This window comes from Anolis carolinensis, chromosome 5 (genome assembly GCF_035594765.1).
Source record: "Anolis carolinensis isolate JA03-04 chromosome 5, rAnoCar3.1.pri, whole genome shotgun sequence".
Taxonomy (NCBI): Eukaryota; Metazoa; Chordata; class Lepidosauria; order Squamata; family Dactyloidae; genus Anolis; species Anolis carolinensis.
In genome coordinates, this window is record NC_085845.1 from 187987201 (window position 1) to 188004704 (window position 17504).

The window sequence follows — 17504 nt, forward strand, 5'->3', positions numbered from 1 at the left end:
GTTTAGCCTGCAGAAGAGAAGGTTGAGAGGAGAAATGATAGCCTAGGACTAGGAGCAATTGGTTCATATTACAGGAAAGGAAATTCCACCTGAACATTAGGAAGAACCTCCTGACCGTAAGAGCTGTTCAACAGTGGAACTCTCTGCCTTGGAATGTGGTAGAAGCTTCTTCCTTGGAGGCTTTTAAACAGAGGCTGGATGGCCATGTGTTGGAGGTGCTTTGATGGTGCTTTTCCTGCATGGCAGGGCGTTGGACTAGATGACCCACGTTGTCTCTTCCAACTCTATTATTCTAGTCTATTATAGTATTCCTCAACCATTCCCTTTCAGATGGTTTTGCTGGCTAAACATTATAAGAAAAATAGTATACACATACCTGGATGGTGCCAGTATGGGGAAATGATGCTGTTTGAAGTTATGAACACAATAAATATCTTTATTCTGGCTGTTGAACATCCTGCTATCTATTTAAAGCTTTAAAATGTATGCTACATATTTCTAAAGACATATTCAGACTAGCCCTCATAACCTGTCTAATCAATTCCTTGTTATCACTACAGAAAAGGTGTTCAAGATATAAAAGGATTTTTGGAATTAATCTTTAGTTATTTCTTGTCATGTTACTTTTTGCAGCCCAGTGTAGACAACCTGTAATCTTCCAATTATTTTTGTATTTTAGCATTGGCTGTATTGTCTAGGGGAAGTTCTTTTAGCCATTTCCCAAGTGCTCCTCATAAATTTATCAAGTTTCTCCCCATGGTTTTAATAGTAAATTTGTGTTCAGGGTACCCATGTTACCTATACAACCCAGTCATCTTATTGACTTCCTCTATGAATTTACTTATAAGCAGAACATATAGCATGTAAGGGTAGGAAGAAGTGCAAATAAGTAGGAAAATACAAGACGAAGCAAAATTCATATATTGTTGTCCAATAAATTTAACAAAGAACATGGTTATAGTACAAATGTATGTTGGTTTTATACCACTATATCGGAGCCACCGGTGGCGTAGTGGATTAAAGCCTTGTGACTTGAAGGTTGGGTTGCTGATCTGAAAGCTGCCAGGTTTGAATCTCACCCGGGGAGAGTGTGGATGAGCTCCCTCTATTAGCTCCAGCTCCATGCGGGGACATGAGAGAAGGATGATAGAAACATCAAAACATCCGGGCGTCCCCTGGGCAACATCCTTGCAGACGGCCAATTCTCTCACACCAGAAACAACTTGCAGTTTCTCAAGTCGCTCCTGACACGGAAAAAAAAAACAAAAAACACTGTATCATACTTTTTGCAAAGAATTCTGATACTGTAGAATTGAAAAACATGGTTGTTTCATTTTGAGGAATATGTCTCAGGTTCTCTGAGCATGGAGTCCTTGGTTTAGATGGCATATAGGAGAATAGTATACTAGAATGCAGGAGCTTACTTTAAACGCTCATTGAGGTTTCCAAGAAATTGTTCCTGTCTTTGAGGCCCTCTGTGCTCATTACAATAGCCTTCTGTCTGAGAGATGAAGATTTAACATACTAGGGATCCAAAATAAAAGAAATGTTGAGAGTGCATCATTTACAGTAGATTAAGTCCAAAAGTCATGCCCTTTGAACTCAGTTTATGCTCATGGAAGTAAGATGTGGACAGGTTAAAGTGGGAAGAGGAAAGAGAAGGTGTCGTTGCAAAAGCAGTTGAAAAGCTGTCACTCCACTCTTTCTTTTTTCTTCTTCTTATCCTTAGTTCTATCTCTTTTCCTACTTTTCCTATCCAAAATATTTTGGTTTCTCCACTTTCTCTGTATAAAACTTTAAAACCTTAATAAAAACTATATTAAAAAGAAAAAAGAAAAAGTGGAGTGACAGAAGATTAATTGGAATTGTCCCTATCTAATCTGAACAGTTGGAAGGTACACAGTTGGGATCACCATGGTAAACCCATTGTGTCACCTCAGCTCCACTTTCTCCACTGGTAATAGTGACAGACGAATGCTATTCTCCAGAGAACCTGGAGGTTGGGAAGGATTATCACTGCTCAGGCCACCCTTGTTTTGCATATATGGTATGAATTATTTGCACAGGCAAGCCTTCAAATAAGTTAGCTTTTGAAGCTGAATAATTAAGAAAAACTATTCCATTGATTTGAACAAAGTATGTTCAGATATGCATGAAGTTCTGCTAAACGGAATCTTAATCCAGTCATCTTTAATTGCATTGTCATGAAATTTGGACCATAAAGCTTTGTGCTGAGAGGAAAGATCAATTGGGTGACATAGCCTTCCTTTCTGCCTTGGTTAATGATTGCTCCCTAATGTACTTTTACACATGTTCTGTCCAATTGGTTTTTCATTTGTGAAGCGATGAGGTTTCTGTGCTTTCCCTAGAGACAATAACTCTGCAAGGTTTAATTGAACTTACTGTGGAGTTAAGCCTCAAAGAATACAATTGCAAATTGTATGTCTAACAATGTAGTTAACAACATTCAGGGACCAAAGGATTTGCTCACTAACTTAAAGCATATGGTTGACTTAAATCATCTCAAGTTAATACCAATATGCCAATTCACTATGCTTGAAGTTCAAATGAGCCTTTTGCTCCAAAGCTAATTATGTTTACTGCTCAGAAACAAGTCTCGCTGATTTGAATGGCAAGTATGCTTGAGACTGGAACCTTGCTACGTCTATTGGAATATTGCTATCCAAAATCAGTAACTACCGGGCTGTTTCGCATTAGAAAGTGTGGTTGAATATAAAGTACATACTGTATATAGTTTTATTAATCCTCGTAGCAAATGTCATAGCAGATTTTACAGAAAAGTCAGAAGGTACTTTGTCTTTCTGTTTCAGTATTCATCAATTGCAAAAGAGAAATAGACAAAACTTGAAGAATAGTTATAGGAATAGGAGTTGCTTATTTTTAAATATAGATCAATTATATTTATATGGGGGGCATGATATTTAATTTGGAAAATACTGGAAATGAATATTTTTTTGTCAAAAAAACTGTTGTCAAGAAATGTCTATGACAAAATGGTGAACAAAGGAAGATGCTGTTTAAATATACTGCTTGTAGCCTGAGCATTGCTTTCAACAATTTATTAAACTCTTTCAGTACCACTTCCTCCTTTCCTCCAGTTAAAATGATTGTGCTTTTTGATTTTATATAGTGACTTGCTTTTGTAGTGATCACTCACAGATCTCCCTCTCCTTGCCCTTTATTCCCTTTTGTTTTACAGATTCTCTTTTATTTTGATATATTTTTTACTGTCATTTTCACCATTGAAATTGCTCTGAAGGTAACGTCCCCATGTTCTCTTGCATTATCTTCTCAATCCTGGGCCCATTAGTTCTCTGCTGCTGCTACCTATCACTAACATGCGTGCCTGTTTGTCTCTTGGCCACACTCAGTAATCACTAACCCAACTGTGCTTATTTTTCAGATCCTAGGCAATGCAGATTATGTCTTCACTAGTATCTTTACATTAGAAATTATTCTTAAGGTAACCAATATGTGCAATACACTTCTCGCTCGCTTTTGCTTTGTCTTTTGTATCGCTTTAAACCCAAGTCTTACTTCCACAAACAAGTCATCCTTTGTAGCTCAGTAGCAACTGTGTATGCTTTTAAAATAGTTCCAGCTTAATATTAAAAAATCCATTGTTTTCTATAACTGTTATGCCTTACCATCTACTAACCAAAGAAAGCATTTGATCACTGTTTAGGAAACTCAGGAAAGTAAAAGTGTCCTGGAGCAAAATCTGTTTTCACAATTTTAGACAGGCTCACCACATGGAAAACGGCTGGTTTCACTCTAATTGTAGTGATCCGTCCCAGTGAGGTGCTATGGGAAGCATGTTGTATAGACCACAAATAATCTTTTCCCTTGCCACAGCCCACATACTGCTGTGTTCAGCTCCCACATGGACCTTATTTAGAAGCTGGGAACAAAATTTCTACATGAGACTAGGCCTACACAATGTATTCCTTGCAAAATGTTGCTCATCAGAACTTGGAAAGTTGGTTTTAAATGCATTTTTGTGATTTATTGCATAGCCAAAAAGGTTGCTTTGGTGTCATTAATGTTGTTTTTTTATTTTTTAAAAAAGGAAAATAAAAAAGAAGGTAAACTGTAGTATTTCATTACTTTTTATTACTTTAAAAACAGTTTGGCTTGGGAAGAAAATGCCATAACATTTGAAAAATTCCACTCAAAATGTCCTCTAATATAACTAGAGAATGCCATTTTTCTTTAATAGTCATTCCTGTTCAATGAACTTCTATTGAAATGTAACCTTTTAAAGCCCTTGTTACCAAAAGAAAAGTAATTATTTTATTTGCCATGCCTTCACTTCCAAGTTCTGGATAATTCACTTGAGATTGCTAAAATAGCCAGATGTAATAAAGAAGCTTTCTGACCATTTAATTTTTGGTCCACACAAGCTGTACCTGCTAAAATTTGTATAACTGTTAAAGACACAGGAGCTTTATAATTTGCCTAAAATTGTAAATGAGGGCGAAGTAATAGGAAATATTAAGCTTCTGGCAATCTGCAGGAAGTGGCTAGTGAGCTAGATTTGCTTTGACAAGTTATATGTTGTTCATGCCTTTAGAGAAAACAGCAGGAAAGTCTTGAAAACCTCTACAAATTAAACTACATCTTACATTGAACTGGAGATACTAATATTAAATTTGGGGGGAGGATAGGGTAGTGAATTTCCATAGAGAATCAGCAGAAGGAGGAAGCACTCCTTTGCCACCAAACATTTCTCTGTAGGAAAGCCTTCCCTCCAAATAACGCCTTTACAACATTAGGGTTTGCACATTTCTATATAACCTATTGGCTGTCCCACATTTCTGGTGCAGCACAGTATTTAAGAATCACTGCTACAAAATACTAGGATTCAATCAATGATTCCACACAGATAATTTACACATGGATAGATCTAACAAAAGTAATAAAGGGAACAGTTTGCCTCTGTGTACCAAATATGCAAGACAAAAGCTTCCAATGATAATCTCCATAGGCCTGTTTGTTCCTCCAATTCCACTCTATGCTTAGAAATATAGTATTCTCTCACTACTTTGCAGTTCACTTTTCGCAGATTCGCTGTTTCGCTATTTTTCAATAAGCTCTAAAAGAATATTATAAATAATAAAAAATTACAATTTACAGCCTAAAGAAGGGAGGAAGGAGAAGCCAATGGGAGAGAAAAGGAGCCCAAGCGGCAACAAGAGGAGAAGGAGGCGATTTATCAACACACGATTGGTTGATAAAGACTTAAAATAGTGTATAACTACTAAAATAATGTATAAATATTAAAATAAATACAGTATACCTACTTCGCAGATTTTTACTTATTGCGGGTGGTCCTGGAACATAACCCCCGCGATAAGTGAGAGAACACTGTACAGCATTCCTAATCGAAGAGTTGAACTTTTAGCATTAGAGAAAATGATATTAGGTTGCTTCTATGTCTGCTCCCCGTAGGAAACAAGATATCCTTTAGTCTAAGCCTTGCTGGCCAATTGAGGCTTAACTCATTTGGAATCATTAAATCATTTGGAAGCCCACATCCTAAATAGATTAAGTTTATATGTTGTTCAAGCATATAACTAGTGAAAAAAGAAGCTAGAGTCAGGAAGGAAAAATAGGTCATGACCTGATTGGCAAACTCTGAGTCAAGCAGGCTCCAAGTGGTCCTGAGTTGTCCTGCCAATCAAAACTTTTACTTACCTTATTCCTAAGGACTTTCTTTTTAGCTACCTTTTCTCTACAGTAACTGAGAGAAAAGGGGATAAATCAAAGTTGTTACTACCTGTCAGGAGAGATGGCAATAGTTCAGAATGTACCCAAGGCTGGAAAAGCCATTTCTCCTGACCTGTTGTATTCTTGATGTAATCTTTTCACAAATTATGTCCTGGCACCTTGGAATTAATTGTCAAAACTAATATTTAAGAATATATGCTTCAGGGGTAAGTGTCAAGGAGGGTTGGCTTTTTTTTTTTACAGTTTGCCTTGCTAGGGAGTAATTTTGGGGAAATACAAGATTATATATACACATCTAACATGCTACAGTGCATGACATTTACTGCCTTCAATATATAATATATTGGCTGGAACCCTGTTGGGAAGTTATGTAATTATAAACAGACTTATGATTGTGAAAAGTTAATTTGCATCATTGCAATTTATGCTCAGGAGAAGAGTGGAGATGTCACTCTGTTACCAGAATCATTGCATGACTGGAACCAGAAGTATAGTTGTGCAACAATTCCACTGTGTAACAGAACATCTTGCACAATGCCCCATATTATGTGTTCAGCCATGCAAGTGAACTGTGACAATGCACGCTGAAAGCTTGACATTCTAGCATTTGAAACAGGATCTCAGCCAATATGTATAGTATTTCTATAATAAAGTATATAAATACACATTTGAAAATATAATGTTCTAATATTTAAATTCAATTAACACTGCATGTAGATATACAAACAGCAACAAAAGACCAAAAAAGAAATAATACTTTTGGGCTTTTTCTCCATTAATTTAACCCAGACACTTTTCAAACATTTAATGCTACCTTGGCACTTTATTTTCCTTTCTCTCATGTTACATATGTAGACTGACTGAAGAACTTATACTGTGTACATAAGAACATAGTAAACTTATAAATTACCTGGCATTCACACAATAATTTTGTGAACATTAAGTGATGCAGTCTTGTGATCTAAACATACAAATACACTTTTAAGAAGAATTACAGTAGTATCATTCCCCTTACACAAAAAGTGCAACCGTATTATATAACAATTTGCTATGCCATTAAAACCCGTGGAAGAATGAACACACTTTGTACGATAATGAAACTCAATAGAACTTCCCATTCTGATTTCAATGGTGTCTTCCTTCTCCCTTTAAGATTGCCATACAAAATGCAGACCTAAAAGGCCTCTTTGCTCCATTTGTTATGGCAAGAACCCTTTCTTTCCTAATTACATCATTTTGTATAAATTCTTCTTAAAGAGTAGAGTTTATACTTCCTTTCTGATTTCTTTCTGACAAATCAATAATGAGTTATTCCTAATGTCATTTGGTTTTTGATGACCTGTAAATTTAATTTATTTCCCACCCTCTTCAGTACATCTTTAATAATGGCTAGAAACTGCTAAGCTTTCTGGCCCAAGAATATACTTGGTTAGTTCCAATGAGAAAGCAGCTAAGATTGACTCCAGAAAGTGCTGAGAACGCCAACATTTTGTGTGTATTCAAACAAAGAAATTACAATTAAGTTACCTTTTGCAGGTAATGCTTTCTTAATAGTAGTCAGACATGCTGTTTCTATTAAGAAAAATAAACTTCCAAGACTAACCATGGAAATTCACTTTAGGACATTTGGATTTGCCTTGTCTGGTAAATGCAGAAAAGAACAAAAAAAGGTCTGAGATTACTTATAATCTCCCATGTGAACAGCATAATGTGATAATTTGAGAATGAGAAGGAGATTTCAAACTGTCATCAAGAAGAGCAATGAAACCCAAAGGCTCCTCAGTGGACAAAATGGCTAGACTATCCAACCATATGTATTGCCATACATGAAGAACGATATGGTGTTGTTTGCTGTTGTTCTTCTTACAGTTATTACTCCTTTTTCCCAGTCTGGGACTAACTGTGGATTACAATGTTAAAAGAAATATAGTTAAAAATATACGAAACACAAAAAAAAATAATCTTTTGTTTTTTATCCCCTTGTTGAAAGCATTGCCTGTAAAATAATGTTGGGAAAGCTCCTACTGCTGTGATCTAGTTAAAATTTTGCATTCCAGAATTAGAAGAGGTTGCAAATTTTGATTCACACCCATCTCCGTTATCACGGGTGATAAAACACAGGCTGCAGACACAGGCTGTCTTTTGGGATACCGAACAAGTGTTAAAAGCATCAGCCTGTTTTTACAATGAACTCCACTAATAAATCAATAGCAGGAAATTACAATTGATTTAATCTGAATTATTGCCAGTTGAAAAACATTATAACACCCTCCTACGAACTACAGGGCCTCAATCAGGAGGGAGTCCCAAACTTATTGCACCTCTTTGAAATTAGTCAAAATTTCACCATAAAAAGTACATGAAAGAAGGTTCAATTAAATGTTTACAATAAATGGGGATTCTCCTGTGGGAGAAGACACTCTCCAGCAGTACTTTATATCCCATTTTAAAAAAAATGAAAATTGTAACTTTTATGTAATCTTTATTTCCAAAAGGAAGAAATTAATGTAATGTGCAAAGTATCAGCCATTTCTTAGATGGGCCAGGCTCTATTTGCAATCTTTTCTTGCATATGCTTTTCTGAACAATGTCTATTTCTTTTATTTTCTTTCTATAAATCTTTGGGCCGAAATATCTGTAGCTATTCTATAGTGCCATCTTGCATTGTCACTCATTCTGGCCACTCAGAGAGAAAGTTCTAGGTATGTGCTAATGGCAAAGTTTCTTTATGTCTCCATGTGATCACCCACAGATGACTGCTTATGGGGCTTTCCTCCACAAAGGCTCTTTCTGCAGAAACTACTTCAACATCTTGGACCTGCTGGTGGTTAGCGTTTCTCTCATCTCCTTTGGGATCCAGTGAGTGAGTTTTTTGGCTCAAAAAATCCGTTGTATATGGAGATTGTTAATGATATGAAGAAAGACTATATTTACAATACAAGTTTCAATTAAATATGTCATTAGTTTTTATTAAATATTCCTGAATACAAGCAGTCCTGAAAGAGCTATCATGGGGGGAAAGTCTCCACTGAAGCTTCAGCACCAATTCTTGTTTCTACAGCAAGCCATATTTTTCAAAATCCAATTATCACAGGGACAGAAAGTGAGGTGAAATCTCCTGAACAGGGGCACAAATAGAAAAACAAACACTGTGGGGGTGTTAACCCTTCCCTATGCTATCCAAAGCTAATGTATGCTAGAGTTACACTTTAAAAATGTACCTGTTCTGGCTTACGTACCAATTCAACTTAAGAACAAACCTATGGAACCTATCTTGTTCATATCTTGGAGACTGCCTGTACTTAAGTCTAGCCAGTTAAAGCTCACAAGTTTCATCTTTTGAACTAAAGAAAGCACACGGCATCATAACCATTATAGGCTACCAATGTTAATAGAAGAACAAAATCATCCTCTAGGGAGCACAGAATCTAGATAAAAGTAGGATGGTGAGGAAAGTGGCGGCAGGGACAAATACACTTGGTTTGCATTGCCCCTCTACTATACTACGGCTTGATTACAGGGATTTGAGAAATATTAACAGGCATAACACAAGTATTCTGAACAGACATGTAACACAATGTAAAAGAAGAAAGAGAAGCCTTTCAATTTAAAGCCAAGGAATTTGTGCTAGATCCATGAACAGACATTACTATTTTATACAAGATACATCATTTTATTACATTGTTGTATATCATGAGACTTGAGCAACTATGGATTTTAGTATTCAAAGAGGGTCTTGGAAGCAAACCCTAGCAGATACCAAGTGTCCACTGTATGAGTCTTTACCAATACTGTTCATATGTTCTGAAAACATTTATCTCAAGTTGTGAGAACCAAAAAAGAGGTAATATAGTATGGTGGTGAATAATATTTCCTTGGTTTAGTGAGAGCTATGTTCAGATCCTATGAAGTAGTTCATTTCACTACATGGCCATCTGTAATGTACAGTGAATCCAAATGTTCAGCCAAGACCAATTTTCTCACAATTGTAAAGTATGATCTCCTATGCTGTTCATTTACAGATCTAGTGCCATCAATGTTGTGAAGATATTACGAGTCCTGAGAGTGCTCAGACCACTAAGGGCCATCAACAGAGCCAAAGGCTTAAAGGTAGAAGACATTTCACAAATTGATTCTCTGTGTGCATTTGCACTGGTGCTGGGGGTCAGGGGCAGCGGAATAGATAAACTGAACTATACAAGTACAGGGCATCTTTGTGCTTTATAGGAAATCTTAGGAGAAGAGTTGAGGATATCTTTGTACTATGCTGAGAGACAGGAGCCAAGGGTTCTTTGATGGGAGCCAAGGGTTCTTTGACTAGGAGAATGCCCCACAGTTTGGCAGAAAGGTGTTTAACAAATCTCTATATTACATGTTCAAGTCATTTCTTATTTACTGTGTACAATCCTCCATCCTCCATTGTGGTCCTGGCCATCTGGTCTGATGGGGAAAGATCACCACTAGCATCATTGCACAACAGTGAGCCATTCAAATTTATTTTCTGGATGCAATATAATAAGTATAGTGTTCACTTGGTATATCTTTTTCTTCAGCTATTAGCTTTTACCACCTTCAAAGATGTGTATTCCCAGGTATCATGCAGATGTAAAATAAGATAACAATATGACAAGATTACTGCTTATTTATTTATATGAAACTCTGAACAATTTTAAAATTAACAATTCAGTTCATTCTTGTTTCCATCTTCTGTTTGCAGCATGTAGTCCAGTGCGTATTTGTAGCCATCCGAACTATAGGGAACATTGTGATTGTCACCACATTACTACAGTTCATGTTTGCCTGCATAGGGGTTCAGTTGTTCAAGGTAAGCATCATGATCTTTGTTCTCTTTTTGTCTTCTTTGATTAGTGAGAAGGTGGCAGGCAGATGTATTTGACCAAGTTTAAACAAAGGATGTGATGATGAATGACTTGGATCTTGAATTCTAATCGTTCTACCACACACAAATATTACAATGACTGGCCTGTTTACTTTAAACGTGCTTGAAATGGTTTAGATGCTCCTTTTTTTCAAGATATTTATACAGATATACACATACATACACACATACAAAGCTAGGAAGAAACAAGACAGAGACAGCATGTCAGAATAACCAAGTCAGGACAAAAAAATATCAGGATGCCATATTATATTATAATATACTAATAAGATTGTAAGTCTGAGGGCAGGGAAATGTTTTGTTGTTCTTTTACTTGTAAAGCAGTGGCACTATATAAAATAATAGTACTGTGATTGTGCTATAGAAAATAACAATGACAACAAGCCCAAATTGTTTCTTCTTCATGGTCTCTGTGAATGCTCGCACTGTGCAATTTGGAACCTAGAAATCTAAAGGACACCTTTTGGTAGTAGCTCTGCGCATCATTCCTATGGTATATAATGGGTGGGCATCACCATTACTTCAGTTCTTTTCTTTCTGTCGCATCAGTAGCAAGATAAAGAATCTTCACTAGTTAGCATTGCTAAGTTTAGGTCTAGTATTTTCGTCAGATAACTTTCAGTCACAGATTAGATATTTTTAGTTAGGACCTAATCCTTTCATTATTGCGGTTCCCATCTGACCCTGCTAGTCAGCTAGCTGACTAGTTTTACTCTGTGTTTTGTGAGCCTGAGGACCTCCTATCTATCTGGATCCTGAGAGGTACTCTGCGTTGTCAACACAATGCGCAGGCTGTAAGGCCAAAATGCCTAACAACGATGACCATTCCCACTTCTCAGTCTACCTTGGTGGGGCATACGTGGTCTCAGCCTGGAAGATTTGCCAGACCTTCACATCAGCAGCCAGAAAAAAACAGGAAACACCTCCTAGAATCATAGAATCGTAGAGTTGGAAGAGACCTCACGGGCCATCCAGTCCAACTCCCTGCAAGAAGCAGGAAAATCTCATCCAAAGCACCCCCAACAGATGGCCATCCAGCCTCTGCTTAAAAGCCTCCAAAGAAGGAGCCTCCACCACAGTCCGGGGCAGAGAGTTTCACTGCCAAACAGCTCTCACAGTGAGAAAGTTCTTCCTGATGTTCAGGTGGAATCTCCTTTCCTGTAGTTTGAAGCCATTGTTCCGCGTCCTAGTCTCCAGGGCAGCAGAAAACAAGCTTGCTTCCTCCTCCTGAAAGTAGCCCTCTCCAAGAACATACTTTAAAGCCTTTCTCCTCTATTTTTACCACTCCAGATACTTCCTCTGTACCATCCACCATGCTTCGTAAATCTGCTAAGACCAAATCTGACCTTCCATCAAGTGGAGGCCACTACTCCCTCAACCTCGATGCCCAAACACGCTCTCTCAGACAAAATAAAAAAGCACAATGCAACAGTGACAGAAGCTTCTCCACCAAAAACTCAGGCCCTGACTGCAGATTTGGACAGGCCCAGGAAAGCCAAGGACAAGTCTGAGTGCTCTCAGCATGAAACCACATCAGTGCCTTAGGAGCCTTCCCCCCCCCCCCTTGCCAAGAAGAACCTCCTGAAGAGCAAACCTAGGCTTCCCAACAGCTTACAGTCAAAGAGGTTCCTATGCAACCTCAATCTAGGAAGCTGTACATCAATGTTATCCCTCTGCACCAGCAGAAGGCAGAAATTGAAACAGGCTCGATTGTGCTTGAGTGCCATCCCATTGGGTGATCCTTTCAAAGAACCTCCTCTCCCCACTGAGGTCCAGGCATTCATGCTCTCGCTATTCCAGCACAGCCTCTGTTGTGACCTGGCTGTCGAGGTCTTTGATCTCTGTTTGCACAAGGCACACCATTCATGAAGTGCCCAGAACACCAGGCATGCATTGATCCAGGTCCACAGCTATCAATGGCTATCCAGGACCTTACCTACATGGGCTTCTGCCCTCACACTCTGATAACCACGGAGCTTGCTGTTCAAAAGCTTGAGATGGACAAAAAAATGGAGAACTACGATGACTACAACTGTCCAAACTCCTCCACTGATGCTATGTGCCTGCCTTCCTCAGACCAGATGATGTCAAAGCCTTCAGACCTCATGTCGAGAATAGCTGGTTTCTTAGGTCTTCACATTAAACAGCTCGAACCCTGACTGATAATCCTGTGTTTGATTAGAACAATGCCCAAGCCTTCATCATGACGGCTTTACCATTCCTTCCCTGTCTGCTGTGCACAGCCAGAGCATATTGGTCTAAAGTAGAATTGCCAACTGTGGTGCCTACATGACAGCTTACCACCAATATATTTGGAAAAAGCTTTCTGCCTTCCTTGATGCTTACTCTGGAGAGGACAAGAAGACTCTCACTGTCCTTTAGCACAAAGCTGAGGCCCTCATTTCTCACCTCTTTGAGTAGGCTAAACATGTCATAGACAGTTCTACTAAGATCATGGCCCACTTGGTCAGTATGCGCTGGCAAGCATGGCTTCTAACATTGGGGGTTTTATTGGTTACTCAAGGGAAGATTGAAGATTTGCCATTCAATGAAATCAGCATGTTTCATACTGACAGAGATTCCAAACTGGACCACACTCATAAGATATCCACCACTATGAAAAAGGTAGGCTTCCTTCAGCCTCCTCACTCATACTGTCCTGCCTGGTACAGACATTACTCCACTCAGAAACACGGCTCTTCTTCTGTTCAATGGAATCAAGGACAATGGACCTGATTCTCAATGTCAGCAGCAGCCAAAACAGTGCCAGCAGACTCACTCACAGCAGGTTTGGCACCTCACCAGACCCTCTGCTCTCCTTTAACCAGCCTGTTTTTAAAAGCTTTGAGCCCTCACATGGCTTCTGTCAGTGTTCAGCCCCTTCAAAGACTCTCAGGGCAAATAGCCTACCGTCCCGTGCACAGTCTGTTCATTACTGTACTGTGACTTTCAGTTACTGTTGTAGCCAGCCTGAGATTGGGCCCATTCCGCCAGTGATTGTCCCTGCACCAGCTTTGCCAGAGGACTCTGGGTTTGGGCCTGAGATGCAGCCAGAGTCTGTCCCAGTGGATTCTGGGACCAGAGACAGAATGGTTGCAAGCAGGCATTTTGAACCACATTCCTCCCAGCAGTCAGGACAGATCACCAGGTGTCCGGTGGACATTCTAGTTTAGAGGAGGATAATGAGTTTGACAGGAGAGCAGCAATAACTCATTGAAGGAGGGAACAAGAATGTTTTCCAAAAAGCAAACGGCTGCTTTTGAAGCAGTCTAATGAGTAGTTTTCTCATGAGAGAAAGACCTTGGGTTTTCCTTAAAATGCCTTGTTTTCTCTGCCACAGCCAGAGGTGGCAACTTTGCTTATTCAAGAAAGAAGGATCTTTCCTCTGTGTTCCTGTATCTTGCTTCAAGTTTCAGCCTTGCCTGCGAATCCAGATAATATTCCAGTGGCTTTGTTGTTTGGTTTTTATTCCAGTCAAGACCTTTGCCTTGTGTTGCATCATTGACTTTATACGTTGGTCTACCTTGGAATTAATCCTGTACTCTAGTCTTATCCTTGTGGTTATCCTTGATTCATGCCTTGGAATTAATCCAGTTTTGGACTATGCTCTTTGAGTGGTTTTTTATAGGCTCTTGCTTCATGAACTTCAACTACCTTGCTCTTGTGAATTTAAACCTAATTTACTGATTCTGAACTATATTTTACTTTTGCTTGCATATAATCATCAATAAACAACTTTCTTGCTTTATTCTGGGGCTCCAGTGTGGTTTTGAGATGCCTTCGTAGCCTAGGGGTGCAGCAATTACATCTTTCCCACAACCCTTCACCTACATACCTACTTCAATCTCTTTGCTTCCAAAAAGAACAGGCAGCCTGGTTCTCCTCAAGGTCGACAACCATCCGTGCTGAACTCCCGCAGAGATGCCTTGGCCAGGAGTTGGAAAGAGCCCCTCCTTTGCCACTTCCCACAGCTGCCACTGATATCCAGGATCCTACAAAAGACCATCTGTGATGTGAACCAGGGCTGCCTTGGTGACCCAGGTATCCTTGGTTCACATCTCTACTTCTGAGAATCAAATCCCAGTACTTATGGCTCTCACGTTGACCAAACTTCCTCTCTCTCCATGATGGTCTCGTACTCTGAAATGCTCCTATTCATGGTGTGGCTCCTCTATCTGTAAATCTGCCTTCTTCTGTTCGCTGCAATGTTGATGCAGTCCATAAGCCATCAACCAAAAAGGCCTACACAAACAAATGGTGTGCCTTCATTGTCTTCCTTCAGCAGAAGGGACTCAAGCCAGCTTCAATCTCAACTGCTGAAGTTCTCGACTTTCTCTCCTATCTAGCCGTCAGACAACTTTCCTTTGTGTCTTGCAAATGCTGTGGTGCTACCTTACTGCAAATACCTGGAGAAACCTTTCTTACCAAGGGTATTTGAACCTCAACCCTCTTGCTGCTCCTCCTGTTCCTGTCTGGAGTTTAGAGTTGATCCTATCCCAGCTTTCCAAGAAACCTTTCTAGTCCATGGCATCCTGTGCTATCCATTTGCTGTCTTAGAAAACTGCTTTTCTAGTGGCAGTTACCTCAACATGAAGGGTCAGTGAGCTCAATGTGCTCTAAGCTGACCAAGCTGACCAACCTTACCTCTGTTTTCATGATGCCAAGGTTGTTTTGAGACATGACATTTCTTTCCTACCTAAGGTGGTTCTCCATTTTCACCTCAACCAAGACATTGTGTTACCTGCCTTTTGTCCATCTCCTTCATCAGAGCTCGAGAGAAAGTTGCACTTTCTTAATAACAAGCAGGGGCTGTCCTTTTATCTCCACTGGATGGCACACTCGCTACCCAAATATGGACTCCCGATTTCAACCCAAAGACTGTCCAAATGGGTCACAAACACTGCCAACCTGGCATATGAGCTGGCAGGGATATCTGCCCCAAATAACATTAGGGGCCATTCCACAAGATCGACTTTAGCCTCAACTGCCTTTTCTCAAGGGAGGCCCTTTGCAAAACATCTGTCAGACTACAACCTGGTCCCAACTCGTCACCTTTTTTTCCCACTATAGGGTGGACTCGACAGCTATAGGGTCACTGCCTTTGGTTGAGCTGTTGTGTTGCCTGACTTTTGTTTACCGTTGTATATCATTCGGTGTTTGTAACATTTAAGTCATGTGTCTTATGGGTCTGCTTTATGTGCAGGCCTATCCTTTCTGTATGGGGTTCTATGACCTCAACACCTACCTGGTCCTGCCCTTTTTTCCTCAGGCAACTGTTTGATATATATTACTTTACATGCTTTACTGTATGCTTTCTCAAGGCTGTGACACTCCACATGCTGCGCTTGTATGTCATTTATCCTTTTGTCTTAATGCTTATTCCTATCAATGAAGACAATTGGTACGGGCTGTAAAGCCATAATTTACATTTGAATGTTTTATTCACAATTTTACATTGGCTGTAAAGTCTTTCTTTACATTAAAATGTTTTTTCATACAACTTTACATGGCCAGGTTTAGTCAGTAAACTTCTTGTTATTTGACATTCTTGTATATTGATTCTTCTTGACCACTCCAGCATGTCACCCTCCTCCTGAGCGGTAGCTCCCATTGGTGTTCATTTACAGAGACCAAAAAAGAAAAAGAAAAAAGAAACAGAGGTTGCTTACCTGTAACTGAAGTTCTTCGAGTGGCCTTCGTGAATTCACACCACACCCAGCACCTATCCCTTTTGCCATACCTCTCAAATTTATGTTTCTGTTACAATAAAACTTGGCTATATCATATATCATTGTAATGGTAGGCAGACCTACCACCAAAAGATATCCTTTAGAGCTCTAGAAAATTCTGAATTGCACTGTATGAGTGTAATTAATCTATTGGTGTGAATTCACAGAAGACCACTCAAAAAACCACAGTTACAGATCAACTGTGTTTACTCTTGCTTCTTTTTAGTTTAAATTCAGGTATGCTTCATTTTCCAGGCATTTTTTCAGGAACTGTTTCACTATTGTCTTGGATACCAATATAGTACTATGTAGAAGTTCCTTTGTTCATTAATTATATTAGGGGAGGAGGGAAGAGAGTGTGTCTTTGTCTTCTCATTACATCATTAATATGCCCCTCTCAGCTCTGCTTCCTGAACTTCACATATTTGGTGAAGGTCTGATGAGAAGCCTACATGCATACAGCATGAAAGGACCTCTAAAAGCACTTTGAAGCTGTTTCCTGAAGAATCCATCAGCTTACACTTGATTTACACAGGCCTGCATATAAACCTGATGCAAGTGTACCAAAAATACTCTCACCCATTCTGCCATTTTGGAAAGTATCTTGGCTCCTCTGTACAGGCTTGTGAAAAATGCTGTAACTAGTTTGGTCATCCTCTGATGTTCTAATTTTTCTTCCAAAAGCTACCTTCCCCAGTAGCAACAATGAGGAAACAAATCTAGAGAAGTATTTATATGTGAAAGCCTAGAGAAGCATTCAAGCGTGCATTAGGCTGTTTTGCATATTAGGACCATGTGTAACTAACAGAGTATTTAGCCACATGTCATATTATTTGAAGAACTCGGAGATAAGCATTAAAGAAAAGCAAGTATTAGCAAAAAAAATTACACAAAAACCTCAGCAGCTCCCCCACCCTATTTTTATCAAATGTTTAAGCTGAACATATAAAACAGTAAATATCCAGATCTATTTAGCATATTTTGTCTTTTTAACAAGAGATTTGGAATCTTATCTTTAATGGTATCAAGTATGGATAATGGCATTTTGATATTATTTCATCCTGACTTTGCTTTGTTTTTGTAACTTGCTGTCTCTCTCTTGATTCTTTCCAGTTTATGTGATT

The 17504-nt window shown here is 39.0% G+C and overlaps 1 protein-coding gene across 23 annotated transcripts in view; it reads left to right on the forward strand.

Annotated features, from left to right (window-relative positions):
- The window catches only part of cacna1c (calcium voltage-gated channel subunit alpha1 C), a 650264-nt gene that overhangs the window by 521390 nt on the left and 111370 nt on the right, over positions 1-17504 (forward strand). For 13 of the 23 annotated variants that reach the window (XM_062981179.1, XM_062981177.1, XM_062981162.1 and 10 more), the window contains 4 exons: positions 3425-3484; positions 8504-8610; positions 9774-9861; positions 10469-10576. In XM_062981179.1, the coding sequence (XP_062837249.1) occupies positions 3425-3484; positions 8504-8610; positions 9774-9861; positions 10469-10576 (363 nt within the window). Of the gene's footprint in view, positions 1-3220; positions 3281-3424; positions 3485-8503; positions 8611-9773; positions 9862-10468; positions 10577-17504 lie in introns of all 23 variants that reach the window. The other 10 variants (XM_062981163.1, XM_062981165.1, XM_062981170.1 and 7 more) reach the window with 2 other exon arrangements.